The following is a 21,565-nucleotide window of genomic DNA, read 5'->3' on the forward strand; positions in this document are numbered from 1 at the left end:
TTAGTTCATTTTTAGTCTGTTTCAAAAAGAATGTCTTTTTCTCTTTTTGGCAACTCCATAATCTTAACTTTCTACGTGGTATGTTTAAGCCTACTGCGAGATTAAAGGACATTCTGGTACATTCTGTATATCTTTGTTTAAGAACACAAGATTTAAAAGTCTTATTTACTTTTTTAAATTTCATGTCAAGTCAAAACTAGACAAATAAATTGAAACGAAGGGAGTAGTAGTATTCTATCGTTGTTTACTAGCTTAGGCTAATTTGATTGTGGTATATGAACTTAGTCAAACTAACTTGCTATTCGAATAGTTATTGATCTTTCTTTTAAAACTTGCATTCGATAAGCCTTCACTTGTTGGTGTTGTGTTGTAGTTGAGATTTGGCGTGGAAAACAAATATCTAAGCAATACAAGCATCTTTGAGCACTCAAAGAAATACTACTCTATTGCTGAAAATCATTTGCCTCAAGAGATAGACATATATTCCCTTGAAACACTGGGTAATTGGAATGTCAACGGAGCTTGGAGTAGACCATTCACAAGTCATCCAAAGGTAAATTAAGTTCTAAAAAGTTCTTATAGTGTGTATGCACACATCTTAAATGCAAACATGTTGTTTTATCTATAGAAAGCCCCTGGAAGTGGCGAACTTGTTACAATGGGGATATATCCAAGAAAACCTTACTTTGAACTAGGAGTCATTTCAGGTATGTTATTCCTTTTACTGGTGAAAAATGAAGATGTTAATACAAGATCGATGAACATTATAAAAGGGATTCAATTAAACTTCTACATAAATTTATTTAGCTCGCGAATAATTTGTTAGTTCCTACTTTCAGCTGATGGCATGAAAATGGTACACAAAGTGGATCTTAAGTTCAATAGGTGCACCTTATGCCATGACATAGGAGTTACACAAAGGTAATTTTGATCACAACATTTAAGAGTGTTTCAACTTATGATATTACTAAGCTAATATTTCACTAATTCTGTATTATCTTACTATCCATAGGTACAATGTGATCATAGATTTTCCACTAACTATTGACATAAATCGCCTCATTAGGGGAGACTCGTAAGTAGTTTAATTTATCTTTTCCATTAATGATGTTGCAATCTAATGAAATTGTTTTGATTATATTTTTGCTCTATCATTTGGTTAATAGATTGATCAAATATGATAAAGATGGATATGCGCGGATTGGAGTAATGCCACGCTATGGTGATGCTAATTCCGTTAGATGGTTTGGTGTTCAACCAAGTTGTGTATTTCACTTAATAAATTGTTTCGAAGAGGATGATGAGGTAGTTTTAGTTCTATTTGTAATTAAATTTACTTCGTAACTACTTTATATAAATTGAGTAATTAACCAAAATATGTATGTGATTCTAATTTGTTTGGCAAAAGGTGGTTGTACGGGGATGCAAAGCTCGTGAATCTGTATTACCTAGACCTGGTTCCAAAGTCAAAGAATTCGAGAGATTTTCCAAAGGGTCTGAAGAGACAAGTTCCACAAAAATAAATAATGAATCCTTAGAAGAATCGTTCTTTTATCGTGTTTGTGAATGGAGACTAAACATGAGAACAGGGGAAGTAAAGGAGAAAAATGTCATAACCAACTTCTTTATGGAATTCCCTATGATCAATGAAAAGTTCATTGGTCTAAAAAACAATTTTTGTTATCTACAAGTGGTAAACAATGAAGTTAGCTCCATTTCAGGTTACTATAATTTGATCTTTATACCATTATGAATTTATTTTTACTTTTTTGGTTGCTTATGACTATAATTTGATACTATTTTGAATTTATGATCAGATGGATTAGTTAAATATAGAGGGCTTGCCAAACTTCAATTTGAAGAAGATGTGGAATTGATTAAAGTTGAGTATCATATGTTGCCAGAGGGTAATTTTTGTAGTGGAACAACCTTTGTCCCAAAGCCTCAAGGTGTTGATGAGGATGATGGTTGGCTGGTGACATTCACACACAATGAAAATACAAATGTATCTCAAGTGAGTTGTAATAGTTATATATAGTTGAATATAATCTCTCCTAAAGTTAAATTTTGTTAAGAGAGGTGCTTTACAAGTGAAAGTCAATACTAATGTGAACAATTATTGTTTCTTGTAGGTATATATAGTTGATGCAAAAAACTTTGCAACACACCCTATTGCCACAATCACATTACCAAGTAGAGTGCCTTATGGATTTCATGGAGCTTTCATGCCTTTATAGCCTAGTGCGCGCCATTTACACGCGTCCCCTATTACAAATGTATTATCCCTCTAAATTAAATCATGTGTATTGGTATTTTTGAGTGTCATATGCTCTTCCTTTCTATATTGGATAATAATGTGTTGATAAGACATACCAATAATTGAGTAATAGCTATATAGCTCACTTTGTCTTCCTAGTTTTGTGTTATTTAATTTTATTACTTACGTTCTTCTTATAGAAAAGACTTGTTTAATTTTGGAGAAACACCTCCTATATATTCATTGTATTAGCAATCGATATCAAAATTAGTTTTTGATTATTGTAATGAGTTCTCTAGCTTATTATGGGTCACGTTCTCACATAAACTAAATAGGATAAAGTAGTTGACAGTCATTTGATCAATTTTTATTATGAGAGATGTCATTTTCCTAAGTCTTGTCATACTGTCATACATAACTCCAATTGAAAGATGCTTATTTCCTAGAAACTAGATGCTCATTGTTGACACCAAAACTATATATACCTCTCTTTAGTTAATGTCAAAAATTGAACAGCTAGCAAGTTATTTTTTTTAATATAACATCATCTCTAAAAAACTGTGATAGAGAGGCAGGTCGACAATGGCCTTATGTAGTTACACATGTAAAGTAAATTGCTCTTTTCAAAGGCCTTCAATTCCATCCAAAGTTGAGGACTTGAAAGCCTCAATTTCCTCTGCTTTGAAGGTAAACTTTACTGCTAATAATTCTTAATTTGCTAGTAGTCGTAAGTTCTTGTTTCTTCGATCTCTGTTATTATCTATTGTCTCTTGTAATTCGTTTATTGTAGCTACTATTCCTTTTTAGTATGCTTTGTCATGCCTTGGTGTAGCATGTTGTCTTAGTTTCTTCATTTCTTTTATTTTATTGAGTCGAGGCTGTACACACTATACCCTCCCACAGACCCCCACTTGTGGGACTACGCTGATCAGTATGTATGTTATTGATGATGTTATAATCCATCACTAATTAGGATTGATGACGTAATTAGTCTGTTGCTAATTCCTGTTTTTTGGTTCGTTTTGAGTTGATGATTAGCCATTTTCGAGGGATTTGGTGCATTTTTCAATTGTAGCTGACATTCCAAAAACTGTGAAAGAAACTTCTTCCAAATTATTAGATGCATTTGTGGACTTTGTATTTGAATTTGTCGATCAACCATTACTTCCATCTCAGGTACATGATTTCCATTAATTAATTACTACAAGATTCAATAATCAATGTAAATTAGCTACTACTAATTAATTTTGACAGAGTAATTTTGCACCAGTGGAAGAAATTGGAGAAGCTGTTGTAGTAACTACAGTGGAAGGGAAAATTCCAGATGATTTTCCGGAGGGTGTTTACATAAGAAATGGTCAGCAAATTGTCTTCTCTTCAATTAATACAATACTGGAAAAAAAAGCGTTACATGTTTAATTAATTAAAGGGTTTAATTTCTATATGCTTGTTTTTTCATGTTATCTAAAAATCTACAACCTGGAATCAGCTAGTCAGTCACTTTCTGTCTTATTTGCTGTCATATTTAAAATGACAGCTTGGCAAGAAAACATATTATACTTGGTTTAGTGGTTTCATTAAGAGTTAATACCTACTCCGAAAATGTCCACATTTTGTTAGTTTAATACTTAAATTATAGGGTGTTATTGTTAGTCTTGAAATTATTACATTATATTTGGTTCATTTGAAGCCAACTCGAAGGAACAAGAGCCTGTTTGTATTAGCTGAATTTAAGTAGTAACTTTTAAGCATCAAGTACTGAAAAATACTTTTCAAGTGTGGGAGCTGATTTTATGGATAAGCAAAAGTACAAATGTACAAATCATCAAAGTTAATTGTCGTCTAATTTGTAAACTTAATAAACTCCATTAATTTACAGGCTCAAATCCTCTGTTTGGAGGTCTCAAATCGACCAAGTCCATATTTGGGAAATCAAGTCATGTATGGATTGAAGGCGAAGGAATGCTTCATGCTTTGCACTTCACTAGACAAAAAGGAATAGGGACTTGGAATATCTTCTACAATAACAAACACGTCCAAACGGACACTTTCAAGATGGAAATACATAGAAAGAAACCTGGTTTTCTTCCCGCTATTGAAGGGGATTCTCCAGCCATTTTAATGGCTTACGTTTTGAATGTGGTATGAAACTTACTTACATTCGAATAACTAGAAATTAAGTTGATATATAGGAGGTAAGAATCTTAGTAACGTGGTTGTTTCTTTGCAGTTGAGATTTGGCGTGGAAAACAAACATCTAAGCAATACAAATATTTTTGAGCACTCAAAGAAATACTACTCTATTGCTGAAAATCATTTGCCTCAAGAGATAGACATATATTCCCTTGCAACATTAGGTAATTGGAATGTCAATGGAGCTTGGGATCGACCATTCACAAGTCATCCAAAGGTAATTATGTTCTAAAAAAGTCTAATAGTGTGTAGAACAGTATCGTTCATCATCGTATTTTATCCACAGAAAGCCCCTGGAACTAGTGAACTTGTTATAATGGGAATATATCCAAGAAAGCCATACTTTGAGCTAGGAGTCATTTCAGGTATTGTCATTTTCTAGTATCTCCTTCTTCTCATAATGATCTTAATTCAAGATGAGCATTAAAAAAGAGAATTTAAATTGGTGCATAATATATATTTATATATATATATATATATATATATATATATATTTAGCTTGCTAATAATTTGTTAATCGGCTAATTCCTACTTCCAGCTGATGGCAAGAAAATGGTTCACAAGGTGGATCTCAAGTTCAATAGGTGCAGCCTATGCCACGATATGGGAGTTACAGAAAGGTAATCGACTTTAGGAATGTTTCAATCGATTATGATCAATATTTTTAAGCTCATGTTTGGCTAATTCTGTAATATCTGACTATCCCTATATAGGTACAACGTGATCATGGATTTTCCTCTAACTATTGACATAAATCGACTCATTAGGGGAGACTCGTGAGTACTTTAATTTATCTTTTCCATTAATGATGTTGCAATCAAATGAAATCGTATTGATTATATATTTGCTCTGTCTTTTGGTTTGTAGATTGATAAAGTATGATAAAGATGGATATGCGCGGATTGGAGTAATGCCACGATATGGTGATGCTAATTCCGTTAGATGGTTTGATGTTCAACCTAGTTGTGTATTTCACCTAATAAATTGTTTTGAAGACAACGATGAGGTAGTTTCAGTTCTGTTTATAACTAAATTTACTTCTACATATTGTATAAGTTGAGTGATTGACCAATATAAAATGTATGTGATTCCGATTTGTTTGGCAAAAGGTGGTTGTATGGGGATGCAGAGCTCGTGAATCAGTATTACCAAGACCTGGTTCCAAAGATAAAAAATCCAAGAGATTTTTCAAAGGGTCTGAAGAGACAAGTTCCACAAAAATCAATAATGAATCTTTAGAAGAATCATTCTTTTTCCGTGTTTGTGAATGGAGACTAAACATGAGAACATGCGAAGTAAAGGAGAAAAATGTCCCAACTAAGTTTTTTATGGAGTTCCCTATGATCAATGAAAAGTTCATTGGTCTAAGAAACAAATTTTGTTATCTACAAGTGGTAGATAGAGAAGCTAGCTCCATTTCAGGTTACTATCATTTGATCTTTACACCATTATGAATTTTCGTTTTCATTAAAAAAATTTGGTACGTTGCTAATGACTGTAATTTGATACTATTTTGAATTTATGATTAGATGGATTAGTTAAATATGGAGGACTTGTCAAACTTCAATTTGAAGAAGATATGGAATTGATTAAAGTTGAGTATCATATGTTGCCAGAGGGTAATTTTTGTAGTGGAACAACCTTTGTTCCAAAACCTCAAGGTGTTGATGAGGATGATGGTTGGCTTGTGACATTCATACACAATGAAAATACAAATGTATCTCACGTGAGTTGTCATAGTTATAGTTGAATATAATTTTTCCAAAAACTGATGTAAGTACTACTTTACAAAGTGAAAGTCAATTCTAATGTGAACAATTATTATTTCTTGCAGGTATATATAGTTGATGCAAAAAACTTTGCAACACACCCTATTGCCACAATCACATTACCAAGTAGAGTGCCTTATGGATTTCATGGAGCTTTCATGCCTTTATAACCTAGTGTCACTTACAACATCACGAGGTCATGAAAATGATGGAATTTATTGTTGGAAAATAATGTATATCTATATGTTACTAGTCAAAGTAGAGGTCATTTACACACGTCCTCCATTACAAACGTTTCATCCCACTTTTAATAAAATTAAACCATGTGTATGTTAGTACGTAAACTCTTTTAATATTGAATTGAAGATATTAAAGCATAAAGAACTCATTAAAATTTCAGCATATCTTTAACATGAAGAACATTTGAATTTATACAAGAAAAAAATAACTAGCAGTCACTTACAAAGTGGATTGAAACTGAAAAAGAAAATGTCTCACTAATCAGCCATAAAGGGTCACTAACTTCAGAAATTTAAGCAACTAACTTTGACCAAGTCTTTTGCTAGAAATGAGAAAGTAGTAAACTGAAATAAGTAAAAAACGGTAAAAATAATAAGTTGGAAAAAAATGTCAACTGTCTAATACTCCTCCTGGCATTTTTTTGACAAACACCAATTTTTTTGCCTCAGATCTTCAAAATCTTCCTTTGGCAATGACTTAGTGAAAATGTCAGCTAACTAGTTCTCGGATGAACAATGAAAACAAGCAACACTTCATTAGATTGTTGGACTTCTCTAATAAAATGAAATTTGATCTTGATATGCTTAGTTCGACCATGAAACACTGGATTATTTTAGATTGAAATTGTTGAACTGTTGTCACACATGATCTTGGTAGCTTTGTTTATGACCCAAGTCCTTCAACATTTCCTTAGCCAGATAACTTGATTCACAATAGATGCAACAATTATGTACTCAGTTTTTGCTTTTGTGTAACACCTCGCTAATTGAAAGAACTAGAAAGAGTTAGAATTGGAAAGTCATTTTTGGAAAGGGTATAAAAATCTGGAAATTTGTTATTTGTGTTAAAGTTGAGTTTTTGGTCAACTTCAAACGATCAAAACTCCTAGCTCAGGATGAATTAGGTGTATTTCCAGATATCGTAGGAAATATCTTGGAATAATCTTTCCAACGCCGCCGACTTTTTGCGATTCCGAGTTCGTATGAGTGAGATATGCCCGTTGGAAGTTGGGATGTTCAAATAAGGAAAGTCCAATCCAGATTTTGGAAGGGTAGTTTGGTCTTTTCCATATCCAACTTAATTAATTCGTTTTTGGTAATTATTCTAAGGTCTAAACTAATAGGATTCAGTTTACGCTTTTGAAAAATAGAGTTAGGGTTTTTGGAGAAAGAACGCAAGAGAAAAGGGAAGAGGAAAAGCAAGACTCGTCGTTTTCGTAAGGAATTGATTGTGGATTTCATCAAGGTTTTGATCCTACAAGGTATGTGAGACTTTCATAATGTTGGATTTGTTCACCCACATGCCAAGCATGTTTGATTCAGCGTGAATTCGTTCTAAAAAGATTGGAACTTGAATGTTCTTGATAGTTGTTCTCGAATTGTTGTCGTTCTTGAATATGAGTTGAGATTAAGGAGTTTCTTGATATTAAAAGTGTTGGTTCCTTGAGTTGTTTGAGTTAGATTTTGTGTATATGCCGTGGCATCTGATTCTAAAGTGAATTTGAGAAAAAGAATCGGAATTAATCGAATTAAGGTGAGAAAACGAGTTGAAACATTCGTCAGGTTCACCTGGGGAGGAGCTGGCGCGGCGCACCCCATCTGCGCCAGAGGGACTGGGGCGGCGCGCCTGCAGTGCGCCCAAAATGACCCCCAGAAAGTTGGGGCTGGACCAAACGCGCCAGGGATGCGCCGGGATCTTCGTTTTCCACCCGTTTTTCATCATTTAGCCTATTTAAGTCCTCTTAAAGTGTGCTCACACTTCCCATTGATTCTAACTACTCTAAATGACTTCTAAACACCTAGAAATCATCCAGAAACATGAATAATAACCTTGAATCCATAAATTCAAATTCAAGGAAAGTTAAGAGCCAAGTCTAGAAAATTCTTAGAGTCTTTTCAAGAAGTCTTTCACAAACGTTTTACTTTGTTTTAAGACTTAAGTTCCAAGTTAAGCAAAGAGTAAAAAGTTGAGTTTATTTCTCCAGAAGTTATAAGGGAACTAAGTATTCCCAAAAGGTTTAAGATGTTTTCACATTTGAACAAGAAAGGGAAACACCGATTTCCAAGAGAGCTTTTAAGCTAAATTTTGAGTAATTATATCAAACCAAAGAAAGAAGTTTTGTTTTAAAACAAATGAGCTAAGTATATTGTAACACCCCGTATCCGAAAATAGAGATTTCAGATTTCTGGTGTTACAGGTGGCACTCACGGACACCATCCACGGACCGTAAATGGACTCACGGTCCATCCTGTAGGTCCGTGGTTCGTGACAGAAAACTTCCCCAGAACTCAGTCAGAAAATTTGGCTAAGTCCCGACTCACGGACAGACTCACGGTCCGTAGATCAGACCACGGTCCGTGGATCGAGACTTCCCTTACCCAGCCTCTGACACAAACTACGGTCGACCAGCATGGGCTGTCATTCAATCCACGGTCCGTAGGTCTGACCGTAGATGAGGGTCAGCAGCCAGTTAGCTGAAAAATATTGATGGGTCACCTTCAGATGGTCATAACTCTTAGCACAAAATAAATTATGTGTACCATAACCTATGGTTAGATAGATAATTTAATTATCTTTCCAACGCCACTAAATTTACTAAATTCCGACCTCCGAGTAAAAAGTTATGCCCGTTTTAGTGAAGCCCTGTCGGGCAGACTCGACCTACGGACCCAATCGACGGACCGTAGGTCCATTCCGTCAGTCACTCCAACAGCAGTTAATTCAGGGGTCTTTTGGTCTTTTCCTATTTCGTTTAACCCCTTAGATACGTCGTTTAAACCCTAAATCATGAGGTTTTAATCAGTTTAAGCCTAGAAACATAACTAGAACTTATCCAAGTCAATTCATTAATCAAAATCTTAGAAAATTAGAATCAAGAGAGGGGAAAAAGGTCAAGAACCCTAGTTCAAGAACGCATCAAGGTTCCATCAGTTCCAGCCCCGAAATCAAAGGATTTCTCCGTGAAATTCGTCACCAGGTATGTGGGATTTCACTAGTGGGTTCCTTTCGCCCATTAGGTCCCTAGAATTCAGTCAGATTCTTGATTCCATGATTATGAACAGACCTAGGGTTTCTAGAATTTCAACAGATCATCATGAATTAGTTATTTAAATGTTCCAAATCAGATTATCATGTTATTGCTCAGTTTCTTACATAAATTTCAGAACCCTAGCTATGTATTTCATTAGTTCTTGAATTACACATGCTAGGTCAGATATTTCAGTTATTCAGATATACATGCTCCAGTTTTATGCCACATTCTCAGTATATTTCAGCATAAACCCTATTTTGAGTTATAAATCATGAGAAGCTTTTCTTTAAGACAACACTTGAGTTTTAAACTGAGTTTTTGAGAAAGTTAAGATGAGTTTTGAGAAAGAGCTTCTAAAACATGATTATTATGACAATTGAGTAGGTCATCAATGTATGAATAGTATGGTATCTAGATATACCATCAATGTTTATGCAGTATGACTTCCCAAGTCATCAATGATCATAGTATAATATGATGTTGAATTGTTTTTAAAAAAAAGGGTTTTTTAAGTATGAGTATCTACATGTCAGTATTTTGAGTTATTCAGTATTTCAGTCATAATATATTCAGTTATACATGCCTCAGTTTATGAATGCATCATTATCAGATTAATTGTTGCATTCTCAGTTTGCATGTTCAGTTTCGAGCTATCCAGTATTTACAAAAACTCAGTCATAATGTGTTAACCACTTAATCTATTGGGAATAGTATAATACCGAGTTGGACTAGGGTTTCAACGTACCCATATAGTCCCAGAACTACGAGCCACGTAGGTGTAAGTCCCTTATGTGGGCAACATCAGTTTAGTGATCACGCCATTCATGCCTCTATACCTTTAGCCGGGTATATTGGGTCCTCTCGATGGGGCGTATACATCGGACTCCACATTTAGTTCATGTGGTTTTATGTCGGTTATTAGTAGATCCCACAGTTCAGTCAGACTCTATTGCATTGACCATATTTCAGTACAGTCAGTATTCAGTCTCAACATGTTATAAATTTGGTCATTGCATCAGTTAGCTCAGTATTCAGTATTTTCAGTATCTATATCATGTTTAGATTATTTCATTGCTTTATTGCTTTGTTCAGTTATATGTTATTTCAGCTTTACTCTATCCTGCATGCTCAGTACCCTTCAAGTACTGACGCATACGTGCGCTACATCTTCTCGTGATGTAGGTTCAGGTTCTCAGCATCCAGATCACGCTTTGATCGATTCCCGATCTTCAGTTCAGCAACATCAGTGGTGAGTCCTCATTCTTCGAGGACTAGTGACATGTTTATCTTTATCGCTTTTAGTCTTTAGTTTCAGTTTTTTTCTAGATCTAGTTGGGGCATGTCCCAACATTTCTAGTCAGTTTAGAGGCTTAATTCAAACATAGTTAGATTCAGCTTAGTGTTGAGTTAATATCTTCTTTGTATTAAACTCATCAGTTTTCATATATCTCAGTTATAGTATATGGGTATTCTCCATCTTTCAGATTTATTTATGATTTAGCTTCCGCATCAGTTTATTATATTTAGCATGCTCATGATCATGCCAACAGGGTTAGGTTGGGATCACTTGTGGTCCTAGGTCCCGTGTCCGCGTCTCGGGGGTAGCTCGGGGCGTGACATATATTTTGGGAGTAGTATTGAGCACCGATATGGGGATGCGAGTTCATATTAACTCAAGTCTCTATAAACTATGTAGCCATCATGGGTAGTAAAGGATCATACTATCTAGATGACTCCTTAAGTGCTATTTAGCATAGACTAGTCGATCCACTTAGTTAAGGCATTCTATGACGGCAAAGTATAGGACAATTTTGGCACCGTGGGCAAGACGTTGTATCACCACTTAGGCTCATAGTGGTGGTTGTCGGTTAGGGAAACTCCCACATAAACTATATTACTTTGATATATGAGTAAAGTTGAGTTTGTTATTGCATACATTTAACAAGTTGAGTTGCTGTTTAATGTTCTAAATGCTTTGTATAAACTGCACTATTATTGTTGTTTTACACTGCATTTTGAGTTGAGTTATTCATGAGTTGAGTAAAGCCAATGTAAGTGTTCCTTTTAGATTATTTTCAAGCCTATGTTATGTTTAACATTCCAACTCGCATACTCGTACATTCAATGTACTGATGTCAGTTGGCTTGCATCATCTTATGTTGCAGACGCAGGTAACCAGGATCAGCATCCAGCGCCACGTTGATCAGGTTAAGCACTCAGAGTCAGTTGGTGAGTCTCTTTGGAGGGTCCTTTTCATAATTGTTTAGCTTTTCAGTTGTTAGGATGATCAGAGGTCCTGTCCTGACATCCCTATTTGTTTTAGAGGCATAGACAGTTAATAGTTCAGTTGTCTTTACATTATCATTTCATATGTTAAGACTTGAGTTTCCATTTTGGCCAAGTTGAATGTTTGACCTTTAAACATTCTTAGTTATTTAATTAAACAGTTGAGTAAAGTGCATTTGATCATTGTAATAATTCTTAGAGTCTTCCACTGAGAAAGTAAGCCAGGCCAAGGGTTCGCTTGGGGCCAACAATGGTTCTCGAGTGCCAGCCACGTTCGGGGTGTAGGCTCGAAGCATGACAAACTTGGTATTAGAGCACAGAGTTCAAGAGTCCTAGGGAGTCTATGAAGACGTGTTTGTAGAGTCCTAATTATCGGTGTAAAGCACGCCACATCTATAATTAGGAGGCTGCAACACTTAGGAAATAGTCTCACTTCTTTCACACTCATTTCGTGTGTTAGAGTTTGATCTCTAAAAAGTTTACTTCTAATTCGTGCTTATGCGTGTTTTCAAATAATCATGCCTTCACGAAGAGCTATCAGAGGTCGTCCTGCTAGGCGTAATGTTGAGGAGCAAGGGGTACCCAATGCACCTAAAGTGCAACCCCAAGGAGAAGTTACTAATGTTGAGTTTATGGAAGCGATAAGGATGCTAAGTCAAGTTGTGACTAATCAGGTTGGGCAACAAAGAGGGGCTCGACAAGAAGAGGCTGACACTTCGAGGATCCGTGAGTTCTTGAGGATGAACCCTTCAAGTTTCACTGGTTCAAGCACTACTGAGGATCTAGAGAACTTTATTGAGGAGCTGCAAAAGGTATTTGATGTCATGCACGTTGCTAATACTGAGAGGGTGGAACTAGTTGCATACCAAATAAAATTAAAGGTGTCACTAGGATTTGGTTCAATCAATGGAAGAAGAACCGAGCTGAGGATGTACCACCTGCAAGGTGGGCTTGTTTTGAGGAGGCCTTCTTGGGCATTTCTTTCCCCGAGAACTGAAAGAGGCTAAGGTACGAGAGTTCCTCACACTTAAGCAAGATTCTTTGAGCGTTCATGAGTATGGGTTGAAGTTCACCCAACTATGTTGTTATGCTCTGGAGATGGTTGCAGATATGAGGAGTAGAATAAGTCTGTTTGTTGCTGGGTTGTCCCGTCTATCAAGCAAAGAGGGCAGGGCAGTAATGTTAATTAGGGGCATAGATATATCGAGGTTAATGGTATATGTGTAACATGTTGAGGAAGTGAAGCTGAGTGATAGAAAATAGTTTAAGAATAAGAGAGCTAAGACAGGGAACGACTCCGGACAACAGAAGAGTAATGCCAACTAGTCATCCTTCCAACAGAAACAGAAGGGACCTGCTCCATCATCTACTAGTGCACCTGCACCTAAGAACAAGAGTGAGTACAATAGTCAGAATTTCATAGCATAACTTGCCTATTCTCAGGGTAGTATGACTCGAGGGGGTAGTAAGCCTCCTGCATGCGCTAAGTGTGGTAGGAACCACTCAGGTACATGTCGTGAGGGCTCCACTGGTTGTTTCAAGTGTGGCCAAAATGGGCATTTCATACGAGAGTGTCCTAAGAACCGGCAAGGTAATGGGAATCAGGGCAATAGAGCCCAATTTTCATCAGTTGCTCCACCAGACAAGGTTGCACCTAGAGGAGATACTTCCGGTACTGGCGGAGGAGCAAACTATCTTTATGTGATCACTAGTCACTAAGAGCAAGAGTACTCTCCAGATGTTGTCACTGGTATGATCAAAGTCTTTACTTTTGATGTTTATACTTTGCTAGACCCAGGACCAAGTTTATCTTTTGTTACCCCTTATGTTGCAAATAAGTTTGATGTTCTTTCTGAGAAACTCTGTGAACCCTTTTGTGTTTCTACACTTGTTGGAGAGTCAATTCTAGCTGAGCGAGTATATCGTGATTGTGTCATTTTCGTCAATCACAAGGACACCGTCGATTTAGTCGAATTAGACATGGTAGATTTTGATGTCATTCTTGGTATGGACCGACTTCATGCCTGTTATGCCTCAGTTGATTGTAGAACTCGAGTTGTCAAGTTTCAGTTTCCAAATGAGCCAGTCTTAGAGTGGCAGAGTAGTTCAGCAGTGCATAAGGGTCGTTTCATTTTGTACCTTAAGGCAAGAAGGTTAGTTTCCAAGGGGTATGTCTATTACTTAGTCCGAGTTAATGACTCTAGTGTTGAGATACCTCCTATTCAGTCAGTTTTAGTAAGAGAGTTTCCAGAAGTCTTTCCTAATGATCTTCCCAGAGTCCCTTCTGAGAGAGAAATAGACTTTGGTATAGACATTCTTCCAAATACTCGTCCTATATCTATTCTGCCATATAAAATGGCACCAACAAAGTTGAAAGAGCTTAAAAAATAGTTGAAAGATCTTCTTGATAAGGGCTTTATTCTACCAAGTGTCTCACCTTGGGGTGCCCCGGTCTTATTTGTGAGAAAGAAAGATGGTTCCCTTCGAATGTGTATAGCTTACTGTCAGTTGAACAAGGTTACTATCAAGAACAAATATCCTCTCCCAAGGATTGATGATCTTTTCGATCAACTTCAGGGTGCTACTTGTTTCTCTAAGACAAACCTCAAATCAAGCTACCATCAATTAAGAGTGAGGGAATGTGATATTCCAAAGACAACATTCAAGACCCGTTATGGTCATTATGAGTTTCAGGTTATGTCCTTTGGTTTGACCAATGCGCCTGCAACATTCATGGATCTTATGAATAGAGAATTCAAACATTATTTAGATATGTTTGTTATCGTCTTCATTGATGACAGACTAAACTATTCAAAGAATGAAGAAGATCATGTTAGCCATCTCAGAATAGTTCTTCAAACTTTGAAAGATAAGGAGTTTTATACTAAGTTCTCTAAATGTGAGTTTTGGCTTGAGTCTGTGGCGCTCTTGGGCCACATAGTTTCCAGTGATGGAATTAGAGTTGATACCCAAAAATAGAGGCAGTGCATAATTGGCTTAGACCCACATCTCTAACTGATATTAAGAGTTTCTTGGGTTTGGTTGGCTAATATAGAAGGTTCGTAAATGGGTTCTCATCTATTTCATCCCATTTGACCAAGTTAACTCAGAAGACAGTCAAATTTCAATGGTCTAAAGCTTGTGAGAAAAGCTTTCAGGAATTGAAAAAGAGGTTGACTGCTGCCCAATGTTGACCTTACCAGAAGGTACTCAAGGTTTTGTGGTATATTGTGATGCTTTTAGAGTTAGGTTAGGTTGTGTGTTGATGCATAATGGCAAGGTTATAGCTTATGCCTCTAGACAGTTGAAAGGTCATAAGAAGAATTACCCAACCCATGACTTAGAGTTAACTGTTGTAGTATTTTATTTGAAGATATGGCGTCATTATTTGTATGGTGTTCATGTTGATGTATTCACTGATCACAAGAGTCTTCAGTATGTCTTTACTCAGAAAGAGCTTAATCTCAGACAAAGGAGGTGGTTAGAATTACTCAAAGATTATGAAATGAGTATTCTTTATCACCCAGGTAAGGCTAATGTTGTTGCTAATGCTTTAAGCAGGTTGTCTATGGGTAGTACATCACATGTTGAGAAAGAAAAGAGAGAATTAGTGAAAGATGTGCATAGACTTGCACGCCTGGGAGTCCGACTTATGGATTCCACGGAGGGAGGAGTAGTGGTGGTGAATGGGGTTGAATCATCATTAGTGTCAGAAGTAAAAGAGAAGCAAGACCAAGACCCTATTTTGCTTGAATTGAAGGCAAATGTTCATAAGCAGAAAGTTATGGCTTTTGAATAATGGGGAGATGGTGTATTGAGGTATCAAGGTAGATTGTGTGTACCAGGGGTGGATGAACTCCAAGAGAGAATCATGGAGGAAGCTCATAGCTCCATATATTCCATTCATCTGGGTTCCACAAAGATGTATCGCGCTTTGAGAGAGGTTTATTAGTAGAGTAGTATGAAGAAGGGCATCGCAAAATTTGTTACTAAGTGTCCAAATTGCCAACAAGTTAAAGTAGAGCATCAAAAGCGCGGTGGTTTGGCTCAGAATATAGAACTTCCGAAATGGAAGTGGTAGATGATAAACATGGATTTCATCACAGGTTTATCAAAGTCTCGCAGGCAACATGATTCTATTTGGGTGATTGTTGATAGAATGACAAAATCAACCCACTTTTTCTGGTAAAGACCACCCATACAACAGAGGATTATGCCAAGTTGTATCTTCAAGAGGTGGTTAGACTTCATGGGGTGCCAGTTTTGATTATTTCAGATAAAGGTGCATAATTTACTGCACAGTTTTGGAAATCTTTTTAGAAAGGCTTGGGTTCAAATGTGTACTACTACTTTTCATCCTCAGACAGATGGTCAAGCAGAGCACACTATTCAGACCTTAGAAGATATGTTGAGGGCTTGTGTGATTGACTTCAAAGGTAATTGGGATGATCACCTACCTCTCATCGAATTTGCTTACAACAATAGTTACTACTCTAGCATCCAAATAGCTCCTTATGAAGCTCTTTATGGGAGAAGATGCAGATCTCCTATTGGATGGTTTGAAGTTGGTGAAGCAGGGTTGATAGGACCATATTTAGTTCATCAAGCTATGGAGAAGGTGAAAGTGATTCAAAAGAGGTTGAAAACGGTGCAGAGTCGTCAGCAATCCTACACTAATGTTAGGAGAAGGGAGTTAGAGTTTGAAGTAGATGATTAGGTGTATTTAAAAGTTTCACCCATGAAAGGTGTTATGAGATTTGGTAAGAATGGGAAGCTTAGTCCCCGATATATTGGCCCTTACAGAATATCGATAAGGGTAGGTAATGTAGCTTATGAGTTGGAGCTACCACAAGAGTTGGTCGTGGTTCATCCGGTTTTTCACATCTCTATATTGAAGAAGTGCATAGGCAATCTTTCATTGATCATACCAACTAAAGATATTGGGATCACAGATAGCTTATCTTATGAAGAGATTCTGATCCAGATTCAAGATCGCCAAGTTCGTAAGTTGAGGACTAAGGAAGTATCATCAGTCAAAGTCCTTTGGAGGAACCAATTTGTTGAGGAAGCAACTTGGGAAGCTGAAGAAGATATGAAGAAGAGATATCCACATCTCTTTGAAACTGGAGAAGTTCCAGACCAAGGTACTAATTCTCTTCTTAGTACTCTTTAATTTATAAGTTGACATGTTGTAATTGCATTGTTTGTGGGATGTTTGAGCTGAATGTTAGATGTTACACCCTTAGCCTAGTAAGAGTAATCTCATTCGAGGACGAATGTTCCCAAGGGGATATATTGTAACACCTCGCTAATTGAAAGAACTAGAAAGAGTTAGAATTGGAAATAGTCATTTTTGAAAAGGGTATAAAAATCTGAAAATTTGTTAAGTGTGTTAAAGCCTCCTATCTCAGGATGAGTTAGGTGTGTTTCCAGATATCGTAGGAAATATCTTGGAATAATCTTTCCAACGCCACTGAGTTTGCGCGATTCTGAGTTCGTATGAGTGAGCTATGCCTATTGGAAGTTGGGTTGTTCAAATAAGGAAAGTCCAATCCGGATTTTGGAAGGGTAGTTTGGTCTTTTCCATACCCAACTTAATTAATTCGTTTTTGGTAATTATTCTAAGGTCTAAACTGATAGGATTCAGTTTACGCTTTTGAAAAATAGAGTTAGGGTTTTTGGAGAAAGAACGCAAGAGAAAAGGGAAGAGGAAAAGCAAGATTTGTCATTTTCGTAAGGAATTGATTATGGATTTCATCAGGGTTTTGATCCTAGAAGGTATATGAGACTTTCATAACGTTGGATTTGTTCACCCACGTTCCAAGCATGTCTGATTCAGCGTGAATTCGTTCTAAAAAGATTGGACCTTGAATGTTCTTGATAGTTGTTCTCGAATTATTTTCGTTCTTGAATATGAGTTGAGATTAAGGAGTTTCTTGCTATTAAAGTGTTGTTTCCTTGAGTTGTTTGAGTTAGATTTTGTATATATATCGTGGGTATCTTCTAAAGTGAATTTGAGAAAAAGGAATCTGAATTAATCGAATTAAGGTTAGAAAACGAGTTGAAAAATTCGTCAGGTTCACCTGGGGAGGGGATGGCGTAGCGCACCCCATCTGCGCCAACGGGGCTGGGGCGGTGCGCCTGCAGTGCGTCCAAAATGACCCCTAGAGAGTTGGGGCTGGCGCGGCGCGCCTGGGTCATCGTTTTCCACCTTTTTTTTTGTCATTTAGCCTATTTAAGTCCTGTTAAAGGAATCATCCAGAAACATGAATCATAACCTTGAATCCATAAATTCAAATTCAAGGAAAGTTAAAAGCCAACTCTAGAAAGTTCTTAGAGTCTTTTCAAGAAGTCTTTCACAAACGTTTTAACTTTGTTTTAAGACTTAAGTTCCAAGTTAAGCAAAGAGTAAAGAGTTGAGTTCATTTCTCCAAAAGTTATAAGGCAACTAAGTATTCCCAAAAGGTTTAAGATGTTTTCACATTTGAACAAGAAAGGGAAACACCGATTTCCAAGAGAGCTTTTAAGCTAAATTTTGAGTAATTATATCAAACCAAAGAAAAAGTTTTGTTTAAAAATAAATGAGCTAAGTATATTTTGGGAGTAGTAATGTGCATCGATATGGGGATGCGAGTTCATATTAACTCAAGTCTCCATAAACCATGTAGTCATCATGGGTAGTAAATGATCATACTTTTTAGATGACTCCTTAAGTGCTATTTAGCATAGACTAGTGGATCCACTTAGTTAAGGCGTTCTATATGACGGCAAAGTATAGGATAGTTCTGACAGTGTGGGCAAGACGTTGTATCACCACTTAGGCTAATAGTAGTGGTTGTCGGTTAGGGAAACTCCCACAGAAACTATATTACTTTGATATATGAGTAAAGTTGAGTTTGTTATTGCATACCTTTAACAAGTTGAGTTGTTGTTTAATGTTCTAAATGCTTTGTATAAACTACACTATTATTGTTTTTTAACACTGCATTTTGAGTTGAGTTATTCATGAGTTGAGTAAAGCCAAGGTAAGTGTTCCTTTCAGATTATTTTCAAGCCTATGTTATGTTTAGCATTCCAACTCGCATACTCGTACATTCAATGTACTGACACCAGTTGGCCTGCACCGTCTTATGATGCAGACACAGGTAACCATGATCAACATCCAGCGCCTCGTTGATCAAGTTGAGCACTCAGAGTCAGTTGGTGAGCCTCCTTGCTTTTCGGAGGGTCCTTTTCATAATTGTTTAGCTTTTCAGTTGTTAGGATGATTGGGAATCCTGTCCCGACATCCCTCTTTATTTTAGAGGCTTCATAGACAGTTAGTAGTTCAGTTGTCTTTACATTATCATTTCATATGTTAAGACTTGAGTTGCCATTTTGGCCAAGTTGAATGTTTGACCTTTAAACATTCTTAGGTATTTTATTAAACAGTTGAGTAAAGTGCATTTGATCATTGTGATAATGCTTAGAGTCTTCCGTTGAGTGAGTAAGCCAGGCCAAGGGTTCGCTTGAGGCCAACAATGGTTCTCGAGTGCCAGCCACCTCCGGGGTGTAGGCTCAGGGCGTGACATTTTTATTGAGATGTAGTTTCTTGTTTCCTAGAGCTCCAACTAAAACAACTTGTCCCCAAACAGAAAAGATATCCAGAAATGCTTCTGGAATCATCAACTCCGCCACCCCCAATCACTATCAAAGTAACCGATCAGGTTCATAGTTACTTCAAAAAATGTTGGGAAAAAAACTCCAAACTTGATGGTTCCTTTAATATACCTTAACACTCTTTTAGTTGTTGTGAAGTGTATATCTCTAGGCGAATGCATGAACATATAAAACAAACTTACAACAAATAGAATGGCAGGGCTGCTTGCAGTTAGATATAGAAAACTGTCAATTAAGATTATATACATAATATCATCCATTTTTTCAGAATCCTCATCCTTGCCAACCTTTACACCAGTAGAGATTAGAGTACTCACAGATTTGCAGTCTTGCATTTTGAACCTATTTAGAATATCCAAAATGTATTTCTAATGGCATATGAAAATTTCATCACTGAACTGCAACACTTTCATGTTAATGAAGTACTTCATGACTCCAAGATCAGTCATTTCAATGATTTTCTCCATTTCATCCTTAAACCTTTGGATTAGTTCAATTCTGCTTCCTGTCACAAGCATGTCATCCACATAAATTTAGACAATTAAGAACTCACCACCAGTGAATTTCACATACAAAGTATACTCACTTTGACTTTTACTAAAGCCAAGTTGGGTGAGATAATTGTCCATCCTTTCATACCATGCCCTTGGAGCTTGTTGTAGGCCATACAAGGCATTTGTTAAGAGATAAACTTGATCCTCTTTACCAGGAACTGAGAAGCCATCAGGTTGATGTACATAGATCTCTTCAACAAGCAAATTATTAAAAAAAAACGGTTTGACATCAAGCTGATGAATCTGCCAGGAACTATGAGATGCAAATGTAAGAATAAGCTTGAGCGTGTCATACCTTGCTATTGGAGAAAATATTTCCTGGTAATTCATACCATGTTGTTGTGTGTATCCCTTCATCACCAATTTAGCCTTATGTTTACAAATTGAGCCATCAGGATTGAGTTTTGTCTTGAAATCCATTTTACACCAATTACCTTGCGATTTCTAGGTATGTCAACAAGCTGTCGTGTTTCATTCTTCTCGATCAAGACAAACGAGAAATATACCAAAAGACACAAAGATTTAACGTGGTTCGGTCAATCGACCTAAGTCCACAAAGGAGATGAGCAATTCATTATTAATATGAGAGTATAAAATATAGAGAGAAACAACCTCAACCAATTCACTCGGAATACAAAAAGGTTCACAAGTTCTCCCCATAACCAAAATTTTCAAAACCCTAAGACTACATTGTAAATGTTGATTAAGTTAGAAGGAACAAGCCTATATTTATAGAGTACTAAAACCTTTCCTATAAGAAAAGGACTAGTCAAAATATTAAAACCTTTTCCTAAAATGAAAACCAATTTATGGTAAGAAATCAGGGTAAATAAACCCCAACAAATCTCCTCATTGGCTGCATTTCTGACAAAATAAATTTGTCCATCTTCTTCACATAATCATTAGGATCTTGCATCTCTTCTCCATAATCTCCTCCATCAAATCTACGTCTCGACACTGAGAACTTCTCTGAAACAATTTCTCCAACAAAAATTTTCATTACTGTAAAAAGGGTTGCGACTAGAACTACACCCGTCAAGATGAACACCCACAACCAAAACTCTCAAAATCATAGGACTACATTGTGAATGCTGATTAAGTTTGAAGGAACAAACCTATTTTTATAGAGTACTAAAATCTTTCCTACAAGAAAATAACTAGTCAAAATATTAAAACTTTTTCCTTAAAGGAAAACCTATTTATGGTAAGAAATCAGGGCAAATAAATCCCAACAGTTATGTTCTGCAAGGCCTAGGCAATCTGTTTAGCAAGTATATGGAGTTATTGACTGCCTCCGCCCAAAATTGATTTAGGATATTTCTTTCGAGCAAAAAACACATGGTCATCTCCATTATTGTCATGTTCTTCCTTTCACACACTCAATTTTGTTGTGGAGTGTATGGTTATGTCAATTGGCTTCAATACCTGTGCTACTAAAAAACTCCACAAATCGAGAGGAGGTATATTCATCTCCTTTGTCAGACTTTAAAGCCTTAATACTAAGATTACATTGATTTTCTACTAAAGCTTTAAATTGTTTAAAAAATCAAATACTTTACTCTTTAATCTAATGAAA

The 21,565-nt window shown here is 36.4% G+C and overlaps 3 protein-coding genes across 3 annotated transcripts in view; 2 read left to right on the forward strand and 1 right to left on the reverse strand.

Annotated features, from left to right (window-relative positions):
- The window catches only part of LOC125838691 (casein kinase 1-like protein 3), a 509,325-nt gene that overhangs the window by 69,096 nt on the left and 418,664 nt on the right, over positions 1 to 21,565 (reverse strand). The gene's annotated exons all lie outside the window — the stretch shown is intronic.
- On the forward strand, positions 81 to 2,245 carry LOC125838892 (carotenoid 9,10(9',10')-cleavage dioxygenase 1-like). The gene is made up of 9 exons (XM_049517906.1): positions 81 to 116; positions 374 to 553; positions 629 to 707; positions 840 to 921; positions 1,013 to 1,075; positions 1,167 to 1,305; positions 1,409 to 1,721; positions 1,818 to 2,014; positions 2,133 to 2,245. Exons 1-9 carry the CDS (start codon positions 81 to 83, stop codon positions 2,235 to 2,237), a joined length of 1,194 nt encoding a protein of 397 aa, XP_049373863.1. The 3' UTR covers positions 2,238 to 2,245.
- On the forward strand, positions 2,840 to 6,405 carry LOC125838684 (carotenoid 9,10(9',10')-cleavage dioxygenase 1-like). Its single transcript, XM_049517723.1, has 12 exons — positions 2,840 to 2,944; positions 3,296 to 3,433; positions 3,512 to 3,614; positions 4,137 to 4,399; positions 4,488 to 4,667; positions 4,737 to 4,815; positions 4,989 to 5,070; positions 5,164 to 5,226; positions 5,318 to 5,456; positions 5,560 to 5,872; positions 5,980 to 6,176; positions 6,285 to 6,405. Exons 1-12 carry the CDS (start codon positions 2,840 to 2,842, stop codon positions 6,387 to 6,389), a joined length of 1,767 nt encoding a protein of 588 aa, XP_049373680.1. The 3' UTR covers positions 6,390 to 6,405.

This window comes from Solanum verrucosum, unplaced genomic scaffold (assembly GCF_900185275.1).
Source record: "Solanum verrucosum unplaced genomic scaffold, falcon-dt-bn FXZP01000182.1, whole genome shotgun sequence".
NCBI lineage: Eukaryota > Viridiplantae > Streptophyta > Magnoliopsida > Solanales > Solanaceae > Solanum > Solanum verrucosum.